We start from the raw sequence: 24,342 nt of genomic DNA, 5'->3' as shown, positions 1-24,342 counted from the left end.
AAACCAGAAAACTAACTGTATGTTGAGCTCTGTTGTATTTCTCTTTTCCCCTAGCATTCCTCACCATTTTTCCTGCAAATAACACATGAAGGCTGAAATTTCAAATTTGTATGAAGTAAAGCTAATGCTATCAGAGCAGAGAGCAAAATTGAATGGCTGGAATCTCACAATGACGCACAAAGCAGAGGACAACAGACAAAAGAAAGGAAGAGTGTCTTTTTCTTCTCAAGACCAAGTCAGAGAGAAAGCAGACCTGTTGCTGTACTGCTTGCACTTCATCTGCCATCAACCCTTCCGACTCCAGGTCATTTGCAACCTTGTTTATGTCCTTCAGACGTGACTCGTTAGCTTTTAAATCCTGCACAGAACAGTAAAATATCACAGTGTTAACATTCACACAGGCAAAATATGTGGAACAAGTTGGCACACCAGGGGTGCCAAAAAGTACATGGTTTGTAAAGAGCAGGAATTCAGCACACTTGACCGGTACAGTTACCAGTGAATATACAACGTGGGAGAGTCCATGCCAAGAAACCCCAGCTGCCAGCGCCAAGCATCAATATAATAAAGAGAAAATAAAACCAAAAGGCTACCAGTGTTTTGAAGCAGAGAACTATTTTTCCATCTTGGGAAACATTCTACAGATGGAAACTAAAATGCATCTTTCAACAAAAAGAAGAGAAATAGCTCACTGAAGGTTGTGCTTTACACAAAATGAAATTCCTCCAAAGCCTCTCGATTCTATATTTCAATGTGCTGAAAGAGAGTTTCTGTTCTCTGGATGCTGGGAAACATGTAGCAACCTCAAGACTGTAACCAAACTGAAGACTTTTAAATGTGGGATTCTCTCTATACTCACAAAACAAAATAAAACAAAAACGCACACACACCTTTTTCTTTCCAATTAAAGCTATGTCTCCTTCTCAACTATGCTCAGCTATAAAGAATTATCACGGATATACAATCAGCCTGAGGCGATAGACCAAAACCAACGCGCACATTCCGCAGCATTAGAACAAACCTTCTGAAAATCATCAAATTTCTTCTGCAGCACCTCCACCTGCTCCAGATCAGCACCCACTTCCTCGTTTGTGAGCGCAGCCTCCTTCTCATTGATCCACTGCTGGAGCTCATTAGCTTCACGGAAAAGCATGAATTTTTTGCAGCTTTTCTCTAGCATGCCTTTGCGCTTTTCTCCCAGCTCAAGAAGAGAGTGATACCTGGAACAAGCAGGAGAGGGAAGCGGAGGCCGGTCAGACTGAACTGAGCAGAGTCACAGGGATTTACCAAGCACCGGTGTCACCAAAGATGTGGAAAATCCCTGCAGGCTGTTCTACTGAGTGATCTACTTGCACATGATTAGGTAAATCTTAAATTAAGACTAGTCTCCCAGCTACTAGACATAAATGTCTTACTTAACCATAATTCAGGAGAAAATCTGCCAAATGTTTAAAAAAAGGTGGGTTTTTTTGACAATATGGGGGGCAGCCCCACAATGTTTTCGTTTCCCACCTTGGAGCACACAGGGAAACAGCAATTACACCTCCCAACTTCAAGAGCTCTATGATGTAGCATTTTCCTAACCAATAACTCAGAGATTACAAAGTCTGTTGAAGAAAATCCCTGATACCCTGCACTGTAATGTCTACACATCAAACCAGTAATCAACTCTACGTCTTTCCATGGAAGCAGACACATTGTGGTTTCCAAGCTACTCTGGTTTACAGCTGGATAAAAATGAAATAAGAATCTTTTGTATTAGGTTCCAATGGAAATGTTGTACCCTGACTTGAGGAAGCCTGCCCTGACTGCAGCTGTTTGCCTCAGCACACAATTTTACATATTAAACACTTGTGAAGTGCACAGAGGATCTGGGGCAAAATTCATTCACTCAAAGTTCCTTCGCAACACTTCAGAGATTAACATAACACTTGCACTTTTGAATCTCAAGATACATATTGTCTATGAAAAGGCACAGCCAATGAACACTATTACTTTGGATCTCCCAGCAACATAATGCAAACTTCATGTTTTTTCCAGGAGACCTGAATACAAGTTTGAAAGTTACATTAATGTTATGATTTTTTAAAAAATATCCTATATAAACTAATGTTTTTGACTACACAGCGTGTTACTTTAACTACAATAACCCCACTCTTCTCAAACTGTAAAGTACTCAATATGTGACATAATACTTGGTATATGTATCTTTATATGTATTTATAAAAACAAACTAATACTTCTATCTGCACCTCAGAAAATGCAAGATATGCTTTCTAAAGAAAACAGTCTAGATACCACTAAAGCCTCATTTGGTAAGCAAGATCAGCATAATGGAAAATAACGTCATTAACCAATTTAGCAGCACGGAGGTGACCAACAAGATAAGCAGCTGGCTGGATGGCTGGCTAGAAAGAACACAGGAAACACATACCATGACACTCAACTAAACTGAAATAATTCACATTGCAGGAATTGCTTCCTTCAAGTCTCTTTGGAGCAGCTTTCCCAAAGAACGAAACAAATAAAGGGAGGATAAAGAGTGACAGTACAGAGACAGCATGGTTTAGAAAGGGCTAATCCTACTCACAGTTCTTCGACCTGTTTCATACGCAGAGATACACTGCCGACCTCCTTAGTTATGAGAGTCCTGCACAGACAGAGGGAGCACAGCAAATGCATGCAAAAAATTAGTCAGATTAACAAAAATAATGAAAGCAGCAGCTCCATCCATGGGTTGTCTGTGGTAGGAGATGGTTAAGAGTTCACATTTAAATGGAGAAAATCAGGTGTCACTCAGAAGCAAACGAAGCAAATCAGAGCAGGAGTACAATTCACATAAGGAAACCTCAGCAGTACAGTTAAACTCTCTCTATAAGGTCACCTCATTTCCTGATCATTGTGCCATATGATTGTAAATTAATGGGTTGTCCCCTCTCCTTGGCACTAAAATAAGGTGCCCTAGTTCCTGAAAGCAGCATGGAAACTTACAGAGAATGTTACACATTATTAAAATCCTGAACAAGGCATCACAACTTTCCAGCATCCTTTCTTCTCACCAGTACTGTTTTTTTTTTTAATATATATATTTTTTAGAATTCTAGAGCTAAAGCTAGTAATTATTGTATTGCATTGTAATAACTAGTGACTCAAAACAAATGAGTGGGAAGAAATTCTCATGTACAATGACAGCGTCGCTGTGCAAACAGATGGGAGTATGCATAGAACTTTCGGCTTTGGCTTCCAAATGGCTTGATAAGATGAGCCAGGAGCTCACAGCTATCGCCCACAGCCCTTGCTTCAACTAATCTACAACGACCATGTGCTTGGTGAGGTCATCACTAAGCTACCATCCAGTTTTAAAAGAGAAAAATAAAATAAGGAGGGGGCACCTCTTAGTGCATATAATGGCAACAAATAATGGCACCATATTTCAGGAAAAAAGTAATGAGCTATCACCAAAGCAGTCACAGCTCCTAAGGAGGTCACACCTCCAGAGGCAGCCCTGTATAGGGAGGGTACTGTACTTTATGTAGCCAAATTTAAGAAAGCTTTTCAAAACAGATCACACATTAAGAAGTGACAACTACAAATACAAGAGCTGCTTAGGACAGATATAACTCACAGACAAGCTTAAGTTGTTAGGTACAACAACAAAAGAACACATAAAATACTCAAGTCAGACAGTAAATTGAGCTCTAGTGTAATGAGTTTTACAGCTAAAAAATGGAAAAAGCAATGAGAAAATCTAGAATAAGAATAAAACAACTCCACATGGTGCCCCTACTGGAGGAGCCCCTGCTTTTGCTCCAATTAATTACTCCCTGGTGCAAGAGGCATCAACCTAAACTTCTGGCATATGTGAGGCAAAGGCCAAGCCAGCAAATGCTGGATGGGTGTCGTATCTCATCAGTTAGATCTTACTGGTTGTCAATCTGCTCCTGTCGCAGTGCTATGCTGCCTTGCTCTTCCAGGAGATTCTCTCGGGATGCAGACTGGGCAGGATCCAGTTTTTTCACATAAGCAGCTGGTACAAAGCCCTGGCGATCATTAACTTCAACCTTCCACCAGTCCTGGAAATGAAAATAAATACATAAAGGAACCACTGTGAGGCAAGCAGCAAGCGTGAAGTACGCTGAGCGACTGAAAGCTCAAAATTAAAGACTCCTGCTAACACAAGAAAACCAGTGATGCTTGCAACAGCTTGTTTGCTCTTTTTTATAGAGATAATTTCAAACAAATAGTCTCTTGAAGACATCTAGGTCTTACTTCCATGTCTTCCCTCGTGTTTGGTCAAAAATTCCTAAATAGTAGGGAAATAAGTTCTCAGACACATGCCCTATAGCATATGTTGTTTATCTGACTTGGAAATGCTGGCAGCTGCAGAGGAGCCATGGAATGAGCTGATGACGTGTGTGGAAGTGCTGAATGGGAACATGGACTAAATGTACAGATTCTTTAACTCCTTTGAATGCTCTTATTAAAACAAACAAACAAAACCAAAACACCAAACAAAAATGCTCTGCAGGACACACAACACCAAGTGAGCCAAGCAGCTCAGCAAACCAGAAGGCAAGTGCATACCTTGTTGGTGCTGTTGAGTAAGGTGAGGATATCTCCTTTTTTCATAGTCACCTCCCGGGGACTTTTCTCTTGGTAATCATACAGTGCCAGAACAAGCTCTTTTCCAGTTTCGTCATCCGTGGGAGCAACTTGTTGCTAAAAAACAGGGAGCACAAGAAAAATGAGTCCTTCCATGTTTACTACAGTCAATGTAGTTGTCCTAAAAATATACATCAGCCTTGCTTAAAGCTACCGTAGAGCCTTATTATGATTCTTGTTGAAATAAATGTAACGCAGATAGAGTCCGGGCTCAAACCTTGAAAACTACCACATTATGCTGTTTTCTTCTAATGCAACATAGCTGCCCAATTATAAGAACAGACAACTAATTTTTTTTGAGAAAATCAAGTAAAGTCTGCAGTAAGTTCTCAAAAACAACAACTGTTATCAAGCTTTGCCTTTACCTTCTGCTGACCCAAGAATTTCAGCAACATGATTAGCATCTTTCCTTACCCTGCATGACTGGGCCTGTTCCCTTAACGCCTGTATGCTACTGCCATAAGCGGAAAGATCAGACATCAAAGCTTCGTGTTTCTTCAGAAGAGCCTGAAAGATAAAACTGACATGTACACCTGGCCCTTTTACAAATACTACTCTGCTTAAAATATTAATATATACTTTGGCTCCATACACAGGGAATGTGGGTTTTTCAGAGCTGCCAGTCTTGTGACGCGCATTAAGAGTAACTACTTCTATTTATTCCCAGGCTAGATAGTAGTTGAAATGCTTCTGGTGCTTTTCCTGTACCTTATCTCAGAAACATTCTTTTGGTGGGACCAGGAATAACACTGTTTCCAGAGTGATACGTGGTAAGTTTGAAAGTCCTGCACTTCATTTTGATGGAATGTCAGTCAGCAGTGTCTGGGACACGGTGTTTGGCCACAGAACAATATAGTAAAATAACTCCAGACAAAAAAATTACTTCCAAACCAATGAACTGCTGTAAATCAGACTGGCACTGAAACACAACATCAGATGAGGAATTTGCTGATATTAGTCTCATTATATTTTACAAGAACCCTATTAAAAGTGAGCACAAATTTAAAGTTTCCTCACAATTAGCTGAATATACTGAAGAGCAAAATTTCGTGTGCAATAACTAAGGCACAGCAAAAACTGTCACCTTTTGACTCTGAGCTAAAATGCAGCTTGATTCAAGAGCCTTCTGTCTTTTTTCTTTAGAAGCCTGAAATTAGCAGAACTCTTTATTTATTTAGCACTGGACAAATCCTCATTGTGCTTATGCAAAAGCGATTCAAACAACAATCTCAAATACCTCAGCAGAGTCTTCATCTTTTCCATAGTCTGTGCTGCCTACAATGGGCTCCTTTTCCCTCATCCAGGATTCTGCCTCGTTAGCATCAGCAAAGTACTGCTGAGCTTGCAGGGAATCCTCTAGGTCTTGTCGACGCTGCGATGCTTTAGCTTTTAGAGAGTCCCATTTTTGGTTTAGCTCGTTCAATTTGATTTTCACATCCTCAGCTGCAAAGTGTCCTGTGTCACAGAAAGAGAAATGAAGGATTTAAGGAGACAAATAATACAGACTAAAAGATTATTCATATTTCTTGAAAGTCACAGAAATTAGACACATTTAAACCCATGTAGACTATTTTGACTAGAATAATGAAAGCACAACTCAGCTTGTCCTTTTTTGCCTTGGACTGTAGCTCTCAATCAAACTATACCAGGAATATTTGAACCCTTAAGAACAAAACAAGCCACATCAGAGTATTGCCTCTCAATGATGAAACGGGAAACTTGTCTCTTTCCAGTGTCAGAGTTTTGACGTAGACAAATATTATTTCAGATCTGCATTCTGAATCCTGCCACGTATTGGAAAAAGCTCTTCCTGTTGTCCTTGACCCCTTTCACCAGGTTTAATTCTAAGGAGGCCTTAGCTTTCCCAGTTGCCTCCCTACACCCTCTGACAACAGCCTTATATTCTCCCCAAGTGGCCAGCCCCTCCTTCCATGATCTGTAAACTCTCCTCTTCCATTTGAGCATACCCAACAGTTCCCTGTTTAACCACGCAGGTCTCCTGGCTCCCTTCCTTGATTTCCTACGTGGCGGGATGCTCTGATCTTGTGCCCGGTAGAAACAGTCCCATTCCTGTCCCAGCATCTTTTTGCCCCTGTGAGATAAACCTTTCCCACGTATCACTGTTTGGACTGGCGTCTTGTAAAACCAGCTGTTATCAAAGAACCCAAAGTCCTGCCTGTAGCACCAGTCCTGTAGCCAACTGTTTACAGACTGAATTTTTCTATTCCCTCTCATATCAACACCCAAAACTGGAAGGAGAGATTTTTTTAAATGGAGATCGAATATCATCAGCATAAAGCTGTTGAATACAGCGCTCATATGTGATTGTGAAGAGCAGATGGAGATCTGTGAAAATCATGACAGGTTCCCAATCAAGGAATCTATTTTTATTTTCAGGTGAAAGAACGACCAGAAGTTCATTCTGCTAGCAGGTACCTGCCTATTGCTTGGATAAAAACAGGCAGTTACTCTTAATTGTACAGGGCCAGAGAATAAAGTCCAGAAGAAAGACTTTTGCATTTCTGAAAGAGAAAGAATTAAAAACGATTGAGACATACCCTCTTCCACCATAGCATTTCCTTTCTGTGTGACTGCTTTAATGCGGGGCTCATGGCCTGCAATTTCTGCCTGCAGAGCCTGGTGCTTCTTTAGCAGATTCTGGACGCCAATTAAGTCCTTGCCTGAAAGATAGAAAATAGTTAATCAGCTAATTCAGAGTCAGACTGACCAAAAATGTCCAGGAATCTGTAACCAATGCTAGACAAGCTTGCAGAATAAGAACTATCACAATGAAGACAGAGCTCTATGAAAACTAAGTTACACATTGGAATCGCAGAAGTAACATAAGTTAAAGAACCATGGGTGATGGCAAAGGTGTAACTCCAGGCAATGTTAATTACAACAAACATTTCAGAAATTTCCAGGGAATGTTCCATTAAGAGACAAGTTATGACAGAGCAATTTTGACACCTAAATCCTGGAGATAGTGAGATGGACCCACCTCGGTTTGTTGAAGCTGCAATAGGTTCTTTTTCCCTAATCCAGGTCTCTTCATCCTCAATGTCACGGAAAAGCTGCTGCAGGCGAAGAGAATCAGCAAGTTTCTGCTTGCGAGCTACCATAGGATCCTTTAGAGCTTCGTAACGAGCTACTAAAGCTTCTTGTTTCTTCTTGATGTTGTCAGCATCAAAGTGCCCAGCATCTTGGAACTGGCGTGCCTGAATGGTAATGCCATCTATACGATCCTAAAATCAATTCAGCAATAGTATTATGTTAGAATCTCTGTAAAACGGCTGCAGCGACTGGAAACATTTTCAGTTCTTAGCTAGTAATTTGCATTGTGACAGAAAATTATTTCTGATAAATAAAAGTGTAAAGACCAAAGCTACAAAATTACGAAAACTGAGACCTGCTAAGGTCTCTGGAGTGAATACTTTTGAGTGACCTGATCTAAAAGGGCAAGAAGAAAAATGACTCCCCTTACCTGATGGGCAGCAACATCTGCCTCTAGCAGGGCATGTTTCTTCTGAAGATTCTGAACATTAGTAAGATCTTTTCCATAATCATCAGAAGCCAGGTGTCCCTCCACTTCATACAGCCACAGCTCTATGTCCTCCACATTGCGATTAAACTGCTGCTGTTGATTGGCTTCACGCAGTTTTATACCTGCCCGAGACAGAGCGGGAAGAGGAAAAGACAACTTAAGTTTTCCACTTCATTTAAACCCCTTCCTGCCTTCTCCCAGGTAAACTCTCTAGAAAAAGAACTGCCTGTATTGCTCTGAGCAAGTCATACCTTTGAGCTCAGTGGCCTCCAGAAGTTTCTTCCACAAGCTGATAACTTCATTCATCCGAGTTGCCACTTCGTCAGATGCGTAGTGATTGACATCAATTAACTTCTGGCCAGCTTTCTCCAGCGCATCAATGCGGCTCTGATTAGCAGAAAGCTCTGCTTCAAAAGCCTGATGTTTCTGAACTTTACCTTGCAAGTTCGATGGATCCTATAGACGAAGGAACAATAAGAAACTTTCAATCCCAAAATTGTATCTATAGGTCTCTAAAGAATTTTTAAAATTAGACTGCATTCATATACATGCCAAAATGTCACAAGAGGATTTGGTGCCAAAAATATGCCTTTGAAATGAGAACACTTCAGCTATTGAATAAGTATGATTACAGCATTATGGGAAAATCCCCCTTGGGCTCAGAGAGAAATTGCAGTTCCTCCTCTTGCCATTAACACTCCCTACTATCAGCAACATTTTGGCTGACACTGCTTCATATCATTGGAGCATTGCCTTAAAATTACTCTAATGTTAGTCTTCGTGTTTACCTTGTATGCCTCATCTGTTGCAGTTTTCATTTTTTCATTAACCCAACTCTTTAGCTCATCAGAGTCTCGGAAAAACTGCTGCAGATGGAAAGAATCTGCAAGCTGAGCACGGCGATACATAGCTCGTTCATGAAGGGCATTTCGGCGGCTCAGCAGCTGAAAATAGAAGTCAAGGTTTTAAAATTCTTCAAGCGTGTAAGAACCACCACTGTACCTGTACTTTTGGAAGAGAGAGCTCCACTGACTTATCCCATATAGCACGCATATCATTTAACATAATAAAGCAGAACATGATTTAAAGTCTACAGTCCAAATCTATTTTAGATACTTACAGCATCTCTGCGTGTAGCAACATCATCCATGGCATAATGGTTATTCTGAATCAACTTAGTAGCAAACTCATCTAATGCCTAAAGAGAAAACAGGTTTCCATTTACTTGATGTAACAGAAATTGTTTGTGCAAGTTTACTCAGATTAATTCTCAAAAGCTTGTCACAATAAATCTATCAGAAAGCCATTAAGATAGGTGTTGTTACACCCTTTTTTATCTGTACCATCATCTTACGTGTGGAAGAGTGTAGATTTTTTACAAATCCTCATCCACACGTGTGCTGGCATGATATACAAGCACTGGGTTACTCAGCTCTCTAAGGCTGCAATTGAGCCCTAGCCTATATTTCCCACTATTTTCCATTTTAGGGACAATACACATAACTTAGAGACAATACATCCCACAAACAGTGGCTCATTCTGCAGAGCAAACCCCATCCTTCTCTGTCATCCTCCGGCAGTGTCTCCTCCCACTCAACACATTCATTTGTTTCATTTCTTGCTCATTTAGTGATGACCTAATGTAAATGTCATCTTACTGTGATTTTCTCCTCTTGGGCACTTAAGGATTTTTCAAAGTCCTCATGCTTCTTTAGAAGAGCCTCCACACTATCCAGAGAATCACCAAGGTCTTCATTCAGCAGAAATGCCTAAAGTACGGAAACAAACACATTTTTATGTTTCCATGCTCCTCTAAGTTAAATCAAGCACAGTCAGTGATGTTTCCTACCATATGATTTCATTGATAAGGATGAGATACTGGGATGGTGTTCCCTGTACACCTTCAACAGCCAAAGGTTCTGAATAATTCACTGCCACTAGTAAATACCAGCTGTTTAAGTCTACAGAAGACTAGGCAGAAATGAAAATCAACCGTATCTCGAGAGTTCAAAGACATGCACTCACTTCTTGTTTGCTCATCCAGTTGTCCACTTGTTCGGTATCTCTGTAGAAAAGCTGCAGGTCCATGCACTGTTCGTACTGTTGCCTGCGAAGCTCCCATAGTTCTAGCAAGGCAGACCTTTCATCTGAGAGGATGGTCAACTAATGGATCGGGAAGAGGAATATATAATTATTTTATTTAACGGTCTGGTTCATTTCCATCTCAATGTAAAATCAAGTTGGAACTCTAAAAAAGTGATTAATATAGTGGCTACAATCTTCTCATGTCAGTCAGAAACCTCTCCTTTTCCAAATTAAATCTACACAGAGATATTTAATGGACAACCGCTCTTTTTGACTGCAGGCCTATTCATAAGAGAAGCTCTTCAGCAAACTATCCTGCTCCCTCAGCCTCTGAAACCTCTTTGACCCACTGCTGTGACATTTGAACTGACTGACCAATGTTTCAATATGCAGACTTCACGAGAGGCCTCATTAGTTTGAAAACCAGAACTTAGACATACTAAATATTTACTGACACACTTGAGAGCAAACCTAAACTTGGATAAACAGATAACTTTTTTCTTTTGGAGGAAAGACAAACTAGTAGTTCCTAATTGATTGTACTAATAGCCCTAATAGTTTCTACTAATAAATGGGCAAAAGCTGCCAATTTGAGAATGAAAAGCACACATTACTTAAATACACTAAAAAGCCTCGAAACCTAGAGGGATGATACTTTGCAGCCTATGATCTTAACAAGAAATGAACTTTTAAATTGTGGGACACAGAAAAAGAGACAAAACTCTTCTAGGATCTCTTGCTCTCACCTTTTCTTTAACTTCATCAGAAGCGTAGTGCCCAGCAGCAAGCAAAGCTTGGCCAGACTCATCAGCAGATTTGAAACTATCTTCATGGGCATCAATTTCTCCCTACAAAAGGGGATGTCATAAATGTCAGAATATGAAAACTGCTATTGAAAATAACACAGAGACAACAGTCTGGACACCTGAATGATACACATCTGACTACCTTTAAATACATTATGCCTAATATAAAAACTAGATTGAAATACATTACCTTAACATGCAGAGCAGGTAAGTATAAATTCACACGTTAAAATGAAACTAAATGTTGGTTTTAAGCTGCACTCTTTCTGCCTACTTATGGCAATTCTTCATGATGGAGAACTAAAACAGTCATTAGTCCTACTGACTGCGACCACATCTAACCTATTTTTTATAAAATATTATCATAAGCATTCTTAAATACTTATTTATTAGTGTATATCTACTACCAAGAAACAAAGTAAAAATATTAAATCAGGACAGCAAACTAGTACTGTGTTCTTTGCACAAAGGATTCTAGTGAAACAAGATCAGCTGTTCTGACTCAGAGACTGTGTTAGACACACAGGTCGGTTCTAGGGGTTGCTGACTGGATTTGGCTCTACAGTCATCATACCTTATGTTCCTGATGTCTGTCTAGAAGGGCTTCTGCTCCAGCCACATCATTGGCAAGTTCATCTGCATTGATCAGAGCCTTCATCTCGGTCACCCAGCTGGTGAGGTCTCGGAAATCCGCAAGAAAGCGCTGCAGCCTTAGGAAAGAAAAAGAAAAAATGGTTGCAATAATTTGTTTGCATAGTTTCTCCATCCTTACCCCAAATAAAGCATTACAAACATAAAAGTGGTTCATCTGATACAAACAAAAAAAGACAATATCAAAATGCAACCAGAATATTAAATAATCAAATATACTGTCAATCAAAAAACCAAGCCTTTTAAAGTTAGGAAAAAGCTAGGTTCAAAATCAATTTCTCAAAGACATGTTTTGCATATAACTTATAGTGAAAGTAAAAGGAATATTCTGAACTACAAGCTTATATATGTTGAAGGCAACAAAAATCAAACAATAGTTCTCAGGCAGAGTGTTCTAAGACAGCCCACAGGATCGGTGCTGTCACAAGCACAACAGTGTGTGTTGGGAAAATGACAGAAACTTTCAACTGCACATGTCTCAGCCTTAAAACAAGCAAACAAATTCTCAAGACTCCCTTCAGCACACCTCTACAGTTATTGTCTTTGGCAGGTGCTTAACACTTATCAGCAAAAGTGATCAGTTTCTGCTTCCCTTCTAAATTTGCTGTTAACTGACCTGAAGATATTATGACAGGGAAAGCAGAGGAAAATGATTACTCATGTGGGTCTCTACCACCATAAATCTTGCATCACAGGAACAAACAGCAGAAAAACAAAGCCAGAAAGGATGTAAACTAACCACCATCTTAGGGTTTCTTTTTAGTATGGCTTCTCTATAGTGATCTAACAGATGGTGTTTCATAGACAACCAGGCTAGTATAGAAACAAGATTGAATAGAGACAAATCCCACAGCAAGCAACTATCACAAAAACAGGTATTTCATTTAGTCTGGGTCAATACATCAAACAACATACCCTATTTTAGTCTTCAGGGAATCATAAGGACTCCATAGTGAACAAATTAATAATATGAGTACAAAAAATCCCCACCAAAACTAAAACAGCCAGATATGTACTTCAAAATACAGATATCAACTCAGACGGGGGAAAAAAAAGCAGATGTCCTAAAACAAAGCATCTGTTTTCATAATTGATCCAAATCCAGAGAATGACCAAAAAGCTGAAAGTATTTATCATATAAATATTTCTTTTACTACAATAAGTTATTCTAAAATACTATTCGGTGAACAAGACTGCTGCTGAAAACAGCAGAATCCTCCCAAAATATTGGGAACAGCATCACTTTCTTCTCAAGAGCCCCCTGTCAAATTTGCATAATGAAGACAGGTCATTTCGGCACTCCAGCATTCCTACCTGTAGGAGTCGTTAAGGCGAGCGTGCCTCTCTGCTGCTGAAGTTCGGATCTGTTCCCAGTTGGCAATCAGCTCCTCCCGTTTCACTTGAATTTGAGAAGCATTTATCGGGTGGGACTGCTGCAAACGGTCGGCTTCTGCACAAAGGGCCTTGACCTAAACCCAGCCACACACAGTGAGTAAGCTTCTAGTCTTCTATAAGCAGGTTACCTCATGTAAATTGTAGGTAAAATGCATCTCGTATGGGTACCTTATCTTCTAGAGCTGCAAGATCTCTTTCCAGGCCTTCATGTTTACGCAATAAAGCCTGCACACTTGCCAAGTCTCTGCCAAAATCATCTGAGGCCATCAACTGCCCTTTCTCCTTAATCCAGCTGATTGTTTCATCCACATCCCTGCAAAACAAAGCACAAATTGAAAGCAGTCTATCTGGTACGGAAAAAAGGAAGAAGGCAGGATGTTTTCCTGTATGTATGCCAGACGTACTGGCATACGAGCCCGTATACATAAACACCACAGCCAACTACAATCATCCTTTAAAAAAGAAACCACCACCACAAAACCACAAACCCCCCTCTCTCTCTCTCTCTATATATATATATGTATATCTTTTAATTTTAAGCCTTAAAGTGTATTGGCAGGCCATTCTTCAGATGGTATTGCCAGATGCAAATAAGGAATTGCAGCACCACTGAGCACCATCGCCCAGTAGGCCCATTTCCCACTCTAGACCCTTCTCTGACTTAGTTACAGCAAAGCTGAAAATGCTGTAGATAGAGATGAGGATAAAAAGACACTACTCAAATACCCCAAAACAATCGGACTGACATCCAACAATAAACAAATACCCTTTTAAAGCTCATCTAGGACAGAACTGGGGGAAAAAGCCCGCAGAGGAAAGGGAAGCAAAACTGCCATTAGCAAGAATGAACAAAACCACAAGTGTTGAAAAGCTAAATCAGAATGACTATTCTAAAGTAATTCTAGAACAACAAGGTCCTTATTAAACAAGTCACACAGAAGAGTAGAGCAAAAATGTAACAGACAACAGTAGCTCTTATAATACTGTGTGCAGCTGAACACACTATTAAATAACCACACAAGTATTACATCACTTCAGCAGATCCAGCCAAGATCATACCTGTTGAAACGCTGAACTTCCGCTGCCCCAAAGAGTTTTCCTTGCCTCTGAAGGGCAAGCCCCTTAAGACGCTGCCAGCTTGCATTTACTTCATCCTGTTTGGACTTTATCAGTTCCTCTTCAGGGTGTTGTTCCTTGCAAGAAAGGAAAAATGCTGTTTTCGTATGTTCTGTGGTTTTACATCCATTGTCAAAACCTCTAAACATCTCTGGTTTTTAAGGGATTAATTTATAAAAACCATACTTTCCAGACGATTTGATAGTTTCCCTGAAACCTCACCATATAAGCATTCAATATTCTTGTAGTAGTTTAAGTTTCCCCATCCACTAATTAGTCAACTGGAAGAGGGCTGTAAACAGAACCTTTTTTTTCCTGGATGCAATACTTCCTGACCTCTCTGCATCCTTGATCAAGCCCCACATGACATACTAAAAGATTTACTGATTCTGGTTGCCCAAGGGAAATGGATTTAACATCAAACACAAGTGTTTTTCAGGAACTTTCTCAGCTGGGGCAGTTACTCAAGCTGTTCAGCAGAACAAGTGAATCAAATAATGAACATTTAAGATTAAGATAATCAAGGAACTAGGCACACGTAGAGTAAAACCTTAAAATCTGCTATGAAACCAGAAAGGAAAAAGAGGAAGCTGCACACAAAAGGTCGCTAGTATAAACCAGACTTGCCAAGAGTGATTTAACACACATGAATGTTTACCTGGATAAGTTTGCCAGCAAACTGGTTCACTTCATTTACTCTTTCCTCATGAGCTGCAAGGTCTGTCTGGAACTCTTCAAACTTCTTTTGCAAAACCTCAACATGCTCCAAGTCCTGCCCAAGCTCTTCTGAGGTCACTATTGCTTCCTAGCACATCGAGGGAAAAAACCTCAATTTCAGCATGACCTATTGGAAACCACTACTAGAAATCATGAAACAAACTGTCCTATCACACATTTTATGTTCTGTGCACAATTATGACTATCACAACAACTGAAATTAGTGAAAGAAAATACACAGAGAAAAAACATGCTTTTAAAACTCCAAAATAACAGCCGTGCTTTTTCAGAGTACAGACAGACTCAGAATTTTACATTTTTAGATTGTTTATGGCCATTCACTGTAGCCTTCTGATGCAAGATTTCTTTATGAAAAGTGCACCGTCACATTCAGTAACAGTTATGCAGGGTTTACGGTTTGAACCCACAGCGACACAAAACAGCAAACCATCATTAAGAAAACCAATATCATCATTTCGTGGCTTTTCTTCTTGGTAGTGTGGTTTGTGGCCCGTTTCCTCAGAGTTCAAAGAATCAAGAGCCAACAGTTCTCTTGCAGTGAACATCCTTATAATGTGTATCTAAAGACACTCCGGTCATTAAGTATTTACGTACACGCTGCTTATTGATTAGGCTGTCTACTTTCTACAACAGATCACTTAGAATAGCTATAAAAAAACATTTGCTTTTACATGTTGTAGATTTCCCTTATAGGAAACTTGAATTTGATTACTATGAGAAATACAAAGATCTCCTCAAAGCAAAGAATTAATTATGTTTAATTACGCTCCTGAATATGCAGGCTTCTTCTCTTAGTCTAGCACCTTTTATTTGTGGCTGCAAAAGAAGGAATAGTAGTCTGCATACCTGCTGTTTATAAAATAAGACAAATGAAATGTATAGGTGCCTTTAAAAGCTCACTGTGACTACCTGAATTCCAACAACGATACGTTGATAGAAAATTTTAACACAAACACAAATTTCCCATTAAGAACACAGTAAATGCAGGTAATAATTATACCTTGTCATTGATCCAGTCTAAGACATCTTCACATTCCCGTAAGTATTGCACCAGCTTCTGTGCCTGCAACAATTTGACTCCCTTCTCTCTCATCTTTTCCAAGAGCAATTCCCATAGTCGATGCAGCTCCTGCAGCCGAGTCTAGAACAATACGATGCTGTTATTAAAATCGTGTATCAGAAAAGACGTGATTTTTCCCTTCCTGACCATAACAGAATACAAAAAGCGACAAACCTCATGAGAATTTAATCTCCAGTCATTAGTTTTCAAATGATGAAAAGTGATGTAACAACATACTCAGTTACACACCGGTGGGTATGCTCAAGTGGAAGAGGAGAGTTTATAGATCACGGAAGGAGGGGCTGGCCACTTGGGGAGAATATAAGGCAGTTGTCAGAGGGTGTAGGGAGGCAACCAGGAATTAGAAATTCCTGAAAGGAGTATTCAAACACTTGTTACTAATGAAGCTATCAAATAGTTATTTTTACATAACTATGAGGTAAACATTTTGAGATAAATTTAAAGTTCTATGCCAGTATGAAGTCAGACCAAATATTTGTTGCCATCCCCTTCAAATGTTCAGTCTTTTAGATGGAAGTCAACTCCCAATAAGTGAATCTCATCTTCATTTTGGGATTTTGTTTCAAGTGAAACTTGTGCCACTTTACAGTATTTGAACCATTTCTCTTAGCACTAGTCAGTTAATATATTTAACCAACATTGTTAAGTAATGTAATACTGAAATACTAGTAGCAATCGCTAGTTTTAATATTGAGTCTCTCTCTGACTGCGCTTTGACTTTCAAAACTGTTGGGAGCAACCACAAATTTTATAGACAAATAAAAGAAAAACCACACTCCCACACAGAAACACAGCTTGCAAAACAGGAAAGTATCTGCTCCACCCATCATCTGTAACGCTTTGCTCATCAAGACCTGAAACTTGAAAGTCATGCTAGAAAACCTTTTGAACATCCAGCACGGGCGGATGCCCATTTAATCCATTTAGAAAGCTCAGGTAGGTTTGAAGGGAGGAAAGAGCTCACACAACTAATTTTCCTAGTGCTGCCCAAAAAGGATAGTGCAAATCATCAACCAAAGAAGAAAGAGGACATGGCAAAAAGAAGTTGCACCACACAGCCACAAGTTTCACCTACTCGTATGTGGGACCCCACTTGGGTAGCGGTTACTATGGGGCGCTGTGCAGTCCGGTACGGCGTGAAGGACTGAACCATTGAAAGGCAAATTACCACTCCAAACAGAACACAATTATCAACTTACATTAAGCAACTAAGACACAGTATTACTTAAGATCACCCAGCTGCAAAGCATTGTTTGTTTGTTTTTCCTATTTGTGGTAAAGATTAATGATCACAATGAGATTTTCAACAAAATAATTACTTTCAGGTTTTTTTTTAATTTAATTGCTATATACAAGCCAAAAAAAAGAGTGGTCAGCATCCCCAACACCAGGCCTTGTGAATTTGCTGCTTGTGCCAGTTTGGGAAGAACCACACGTATCATTAATCATTTGCCTTGTGACTTTCAAAATGTCTTTGAATTACTGATCATTTTCTAGTCCAAATTCCTGGACTCCAGTGGCAGCCAGTTCAGCTCAGAACTGGATCCAACAACAGATACAAGCTGGGTGCTCGTGAAAGAGGAAAGTATCTATAAGTTTCACAAATACAAATTCTCTTGTGATTTCACTAACTAAATATCTGTACAATTTTGAATCAGAATACAGAGTTATACATGCACTTTGCATGAAGTATTTAGGGAAAAGCCTGTAAGAGGAAAAAAAAAAGCTTTAAAACTCACTCTGATGGTTTCAGATGCAAAATGGCTTTCATTAATCATCTGATTTCCAGTCTCATCCAGTTTAACGATAGCCCCTGAATTGGCCTGCACCTCAGCTTCAAAGGCTTGGTGCTTCTGCAGCTTCCCCTGCAAGAAAAACATCACAGAACGTGGCTGAGATTTGGTGCATAGCCCTCCTCCACATTGCCCAGCATCAAGATTTCAAGTGGATTTTACGCATTCAGTACTGACAAACAAACAATAAAATAGCGTAGTTGAAATCACAGCTATATCATGTTTCACGGGTGGATTCAAACATCCCAGTTTTCATTATTTCATTATTGTGTTTGCTCTTGTACACTGGAATGTTCAAACATCTGAGAACCTGTCAGCTCAGCAAAGAAATCAGGCTTTTGAAGAATGCTTTGTAAGGCTGCAGGTATTTGCATCCAGCTTTCTTCATCACTCTCGAATCAAGTTACATTTATGTGTTTGTTCCATCTGTCCCAGTTGACCTGGTGCAACCCAATATTAATAGCCCAAGAATGGGAAGCGGCAGGAGGACTTGCCTGCAGGTTGCTGGGGTCTTTGTAATTTTCATCAGATGCTATCTGCAGTTTCTCTTGGATCCATTTTTCCAGCTCATCTGCATCACGCTGGAAGAACTGGAATCGATAGGAATCTTCAAGTTTTTGGCGCCTTAGAGAAGATAGTTCCTTGAACCTGTGGTAACGGTCCAAAACTTGTTGGCGCCTTTCTTGGATGTCTTCTGCTGTTTCCAGCACTTTTACACCACTGGGGTCCATTTTCTGAAAGCCAAAAGAACCCACATTTTCTTTGTATTATTATAAAGCAACGGTAGGGCAGGAAGAGATCTATGAAAGAAAAGCCTGCTTTTCTAAACTTGCATGTGGTTTACTTACAGTCTTATTCCGTGTGTGCAGGTATACATATAAAATATGAACATTATATATATAAATAAAAGCACACTTCTAGCAGAAAGTAAAAGGAAAATAATATTTACAGAGACATTTAACTTGTACCTGTTTTGGAAAAATATGGCTGCAGTCATATAAAGGCCATGTCATCTCAAACTGTAGCATGCAAGTGTCTAACACACATGTTAAAAATGTGCTTCTGTGCACATGTATCTGTAGATATATAGACATAAAATGCTTCTTGTACAACATATAAAATTTGGAAACATTTTATTTAAAATAGTCAAAATAGATAAACTAAAGAATATCACTGTGCTTTAAACAACAGCTAACTGGTCCACAGAAGTATGTATATCCACATATATATCTATATATAAACATTATACATGCACATATATATACAGATGTTTCTGTGTGTGTGACACAACTCCTCTTTGTTCCCTCAGAGAATTAGAAAAAAGCTCCAAATCCAGCCTGCCTCTCCCTACACAACCTTCCAAAAGCTGACAGGAGCCCTCGGTGCTGCACAGATCTGACTTCAGACAAGTCAGTTATGGAGCATTTCGTAAAACCGGTGATATCGCTCTGACCACTTTCACTGAAAACCCGTCTTTCACTGAAAGACTCCACAGGTTGGAAAGTGATCTATACGGTCACGTTTTCCATTTGGTGTCCAAGCGCTTGCAAAGGGGCAATATGACGGAAAGGAACATATGGGGGCAAATCCGCACATTCCCCAGCTCCCTCCCAGCCGCACCCTGCGAGCGCAGCCGTGGCGGCTCCCCTGGACTCTGAGCCCCAACTGCATTGCGGCAGTTGAAGGAAGGAAAGAAAATTCAGCTTTGCTTTCTCTTCCAGGCCTAGGAGGTTTTAGTTCATTATTATCCAAATAGGACAACGAAAACCAAACAAAACCAGCCAGTCTGTGTAGACTGTACTATACACATGAAGTCCGGGTTTCATCTGGCAGTGTCACCAAAGGCTTCACTTCATTAGTGTATCTGGGTATTAATAGATCAAAACCCCAAACATAACTTGAGCTCAACTACAGATCTGTTCTCCTGAGAAAGCTGCTGCTTTTTCCAGCACTCTTTCAAACAGTCTTTTTCCTCCAGCAGAGCACGTTATTGCTAAAAACTTCCTTTCCTGTGCTGTTACATTGTGCTTGAATTCCAAAAGCACTTCTTTTAAAGCAAATCGTATTTAGGAATAACAAAGTGGCAGTTACTCTAAATGCACTGTACCACCGTAGCCCATCTCTGCTTACTCTGGGTACAGGCATTACCAGGAGAAAATGAAAATCCTCATTAGTCTTTCGAACACCGTACTATCTTTTGCTGTCAATTTATATATCGGTATTAGAAATAATCTCCACATGGGAGATCTTTTGTAATTTAGCCTGGTAGCTGCTTTGGCTCTCACCACACAAGTCATGCAATCCGGCTCATCTTTTTGCTGGAATTCATTAAAAGAAAGGGTCCTTTTATAACTACAGTAAGTCGAGCTAGTCAATTGTAAAAGAAGTGCTTTGGTCTAGCAATAATAGACTGTTCTTTCCTGCAGCAGATCAGCTGACGTCAGCACGTCTGCGCTCCGCCAGAGCACGATCAGCAGTCACCGGGGAGCTGGGAACTCAAAAGTCATCGATGCTGCAGAACGACGCAGTCTAACGCTGGTGTTTTCATGCTCCAACTGCGGCACCCCCCTGGAATACGAAGCAGTTCTGCAAGAGGTTTCTAAACCTTCTTCACTATATCATTCAAAGGCACTTAGGATATACCCCTGCAGTCCCAGCAGGAGAGCGGCCAATGAGAAGTTGCGCTTTATGTTTTTAACGTGAAAAAAAAATATAGTGCGTATTGGGATGAGCACAAACGCCCAGCCTGACCCCAGATAACCGGCCCCGCACACAGAGACAACGCTCCCCACATCGCCGCTGCCGCCTGCGCCAGCTGATAAGGGCACAGAGAACCTTCCAGATGGTATGGGCAGGAGTGGCGGCGCCGGCAGTGCCTGCCACTAGTCGCAGGGATGTCCCCAAACCCAGGGGTCTGAACCGTCCTGAATGTGTTTGCCACTGTACTCTCTTGTTGTAAGACTAAGTTTGGAAAGCCACATGAGAGCTTATGTCTAACTAAAAAAAAAATTCAGAAAGGCTTCTTCGCACTGAGCCATTGTGGTGGGATTTTTTTTTTTTAAGCTAATAAAAAGAAGTAGTAAATTTCAGAAAGACAAACAAACACCACCAAAACAAACTTATTACTCTGATCCTCCTATCTAAAATGATTAGCCTTCCCCAGATGATACAAATTATACAAAAGGTATGCTAAAATCTGCCCACGAATTGAAAATTGCAGATATTTCTAGACACCGCAGTGCAACAAGGATGATGTCAGCGACATCAATCAAGTTCGGGAAACTGCAGGACCAAGGTGGGTTAAACAGGAATTGCAGCGGTGCCAGCAGGGCAGACACGTAAGAGCCATCAGCATTTCCCTTAGCAAAACATGTTTTCAGGGATTTAAAATCTTGAATGTAAAATACGTTCAGCGCTATACAGATCTTAGCATAGTTTTTAAAAACAATTACATGAAGTTTAAAGACTTAAATTCCTCTTCTTGAAAAGCAATCAGATATCAGTATATAAAGATCACTATCTTAAGATGCAGCAAAATAATGACACATCTCCCTGACGTGTGTTACATTATATTCAGCATACGTGACCCTGGGAATAGCCTGTAATATGAGTACTTTCCCTGTCAAAACACTCCCTGCTTCCCAAGTTCGTGCACATGAGCAGCTTGATGCATTTTTTTTTGCATTCATCAGTATTACACATCCTATATCTTGTCAAAAGAGCATTTAACTGATATCGGCTACTCCCTCCTGCAGGACAGGAATGGATTGCTGATGGTTATTTTTTAAGAAAAAAAAATTGAATCCTAATACTGGATGTGAAAACAACCTTCAAAAGGAAAGGACTGATAAAAAATTACATACACTTTTTCTAGCTTTCATTTCTTCCGCTCACAGTTTCCTCAAAATGCTAGTGAATAAGTACACCACTACATATGAACACAAAATGACCACAAGTGCCTAGTTTAATGCCATGTTAGTACATACTAGTGCCGCTGGTAAATAAAAGAGAATCCTGAAAAGTATGTGCAGCACTGGCTTCTGCTCCTGTGCGGGGAACTGCATGGATACGATGTGTTACAAAGAGGTAACAGAAGGATATTGTATCATATACTCTATACTGGAAATTTAAGACACTGTTGAGGCAAATTAACATCTGGTCATTTAGTTTGTTATGAATTTAAATCTACAAAATAAAGCAATTTTAAGGGTGGACTACTTAATGCCACAGACTCATACAGACTAACCGCAGTGCAGGTAAAATCCAAACAATTCCCATATGATACTTGAGTATTACAGGGACACAAGAAACTGCAGCATGAAAAGAAAAACAAAAGGTAAATTCTGTTTGAACAAAAACAGGCTGCAAAGCGAGTGATCCAGGCTGATTAGAGGGTTTGTGTACGGCCTGTACTATGCACTCCTGAAATATGGATGATGAATAGAGACCTGTTCATTTTTAGGCATCGAGTGTGAAAATTTTATTTTCACTATTAAAATAAAAGCAGCTGAATCGCCAATCTGAATTTGGTGCCCTTACGTACGAGGCGCTTTTGGCATCATTTTGTTTTCAATACCAGCACAGACCTTTGATAAAGCTCCGCAGCGCTGGCAAGGACTGCGCTCTGCCGAGACTCCTGAGAAAGCAAATTACCTTGACTGCATTGCAGAAATTGAGAGTTCACAGGTAATGCAATATTATATAATTAGCCCCAGCATTTTCCATTCCCCTTTGTTATCTTTCCGTTGTCATTTTAATTGTATTATAAACATTTACATTACTATCATTTCCAAATAAAATCCAGTTGCTTGTGTTACCCAGCTGAAGTTTGATGCAGACATCCTATTTATTTTACCATCACTGGACACAAAATACCGCAGATGTAGGAATAGTGACACCACAACAATACAAGGATTATAAATTTGTGCAAGTGGACAGAACAGGAACCAAAGTCCACTTCAAATTTACAGTGTTCTACAGTATAAATCTTATAATGGCTGATTTTTAGATGCTGTAAGTAAAAAGATACTGCTCGAGTGCTTTTCAAAACAAAAACCTCTTAGAAAATCAATCCACACCAATGAGCTATAACAACTATGAAGTATTCACACATCATGCATCACAGACAGAAATTAGGAAATTGAATGTATTAAAGGAAAGGCAGGTCAGACTCAACACAGAAGCACAAATAAAGCACCTGCTATATAGAACAAACTCTCAAATTAATGGCCTTTTGTTACAAACAGGTCATTGCAATAAAGGCAGGCAAGTATGGCAATGACACTTCATGCACTATGTAAAAATACCTGGACTTTGACTTTACGAAACGATGACAACATGATGGAGGAATGTAGAGTCTAAAAGGGAGGGGGAAATCAAGATAACGTTCAACTAATGACTAGCATACGGACATGGCTTAATCCTTTTTCTTCTAAACACGTATACTGTCACGGTACACATTTCATACTTTCCTTTTGGTTCCTGGCCACGTACAACAATTTGGCATTACTCTTACACAAGCTATTGTGAGTGAGACCTATCCATGCAAAAATGGTCACAAATATCAGCAGGAAAACTTAATTAACTTGGTATGTACTAACCTTTCCAGTTGATTTAAAAAAATACTATCGTACTCTGAAGGTCAAAACAGAAAGGAAGTTATCTGGACTCGGCAAATGACGCTTCCCGCTACAGCATAATCAAGTGGGGTGGCTTAATTTAAAGACACAAACTCAATAACTAGGTTTTGAATATAAATAAATATCTACAAAGATTTTTACCTTCAACTGCCACAGTAAAAAAACCTCAGACAAGTAACAGTTGTGACAGAAGGTGGTTTTTTTGAGATGGCTAATTACACAGCTGTTCAGTGTCTCTAACGCTGAATTTTTAACTGAAAATCTCCTTGCCTCCCCTAACCCTACATTCTCCCCTGAGCACGCTGCAATCCCTCAAGCAGTTCCTGGACAACTGCAGCTCCGTGCCTTTGTGCCCGCTGAAGCCAGCGCATTTCTCTCGCGGTTTTGGCATAGCTTGACGCGGATCGGTTGCGGCAGCGAGAAGGCAGCTCCACGCTCCGCTCGATCCATGCTCAGCTATGGGAGCGCTGTCCTGGACTCCGCTTGGCAACCTCCATCAGCAGCATCTGCAGTCTGCTCCACCCCATTTTTCTGCTGCCTACACTCCAGGGACAAATGGCAAAAACAAACTCCCACACTCCACTAACACACAGCAGAGAAAAGGGAGGAATTCATATTATATCCTCCAGTACAAGGGAAGCAATTAGTTGCCTCCCAAAAGCAGCATATTTATAAATAAATGCAATAATTGCATTATTTAAATATAAATAAGGCAGTAAAATACTAAGGTATTTGCATTAAATTACTAAGGTCAGTTATAAATGTAATAATTGAGAAACAGGAATTTCACACCGGGACGTACCACCCTGTCTCAAGAGACTGAAGGCTGCTC

General features: G+C 40.0%; 1 protein-coding gene across 6 annotated transcripts in view; it reads right to left on the bottom strand.

The window, feature by feature from the left end:
* Window positions 1-24,342, bottom strand: part of SPTAN1 (spectrin alpha, non-erythrocytic 1) — a 45,940-nt gene that overhangs the window by 19,716 nt on the left and 1,882 nt on the right. For 2 of the 6 annotated variants that reach the window (XM_080355657.1, XM_080355660.1), the window contains exons 1-24: window positions 18,366-18,605; window positions 17,818-17,943; window positions 15,998-16,138; window positions 14,918-15,064; window positions 14,203-14,336; window positions 13,312-13,456; window positions 13,063-13,217; window positions 11,672-11,807; window positions 11,038-11,139; window positions 10,232-10,369; window positions 9,865-9,975; window positions 9,327-9,404; window positions 8,995-9,150; window positions 8,458-8,662; window positions 8,147-8,328; window positions 7,664-7,907; window positions 7,221-7,343; window positions 5,900-6,117; window positions 5,077-5,169; window positions 4,585-4,719; window positions 3,925-4,073; window positions 2,591-2,650; window positions 1,022-1,220; window positions 254-358 (exon numbers count right to left, since the gene is read on the bottom strand). In XM_080355657.1, the coding sequence (XP_080211783.1) occupies window positions 254-358; window positions 1,022-1,220; window positions 2,591-2,650; window positions 3,925-4,073; window positions 4,585-4,719; window positions 5,077-5,169; window positions 5,900-6,117; window positions 7,221-7,343; window positions 7,664-7,907; window positions 8,147-8,328; window positions 8,458-8,662; window positions 8,995-9,150; window positions 9,327-9,404; window positions 9,865-9,975; window positions 10,232-10,369; window positions 11,038-11,139; window positions 11,672-11,807; window positions 13,063-13,217; window positions 13,312-13,456; window positions 14,203-14,336; window positions 14,918-15,064; window positions 15,998-16,138; window positions 17,818-17,943; window positions 18,366-18,602 (3,519 nt within the window). In that variant the 5' untranslated portion in view covers window positions 18,603-18,605. Of the gene's footprint in view, window positions 1-253; window positions 359-1,021; window positions 1,221-2,590; window positions 2,651-3,924; window positions 4,074-4,584; window positions 4,720-5,076; window positions 5,170-5,899; window positions 6,118-7,220; window positions 7,344-7,663; window positions 7,908-8,146; window positions 8,329-8,457; window positions 8,663-8,994; window positions 9,151-9,326; window positions 9,405-9,864; window positions 9,976-10,231; window positions 10,370-11,037; window positions 11,140-11,671; window positions 11,808-13,062; window positions 13,218-13,311; window positions 13,457-14,202; window positions 14,337-14,917; window positions 15,065-15,997; window positions 16,139-17,153; window positions 17,223-17,817; window positions 17,944-18,365; window positions 18,606-18,839; window positions 18,856-24,342 lie in introns of those variants that run through there. The other 4 variants (XM_080355655.1, XM_080355658.1, XM_080355656.1 and 1 more) reach the window with 4 other exon arrangements.

The sequence above is a fragment of the Nesoenas mayeri genome, assembly GCF_963082525.1.
Source record: "Nesoenas mayeri genome assembly, chromosome: 18".
Classification (NCBI taxonomy): domain Eukaryota; kingdom Metazoa; phylum Chordata; class Aves; order Columbiformes; family Columbidae; genus Nesoenas; species Nesoenas mayeri.
This window is presented reverse-complemented; position numbering and strand designations above follow the sequence as displayed.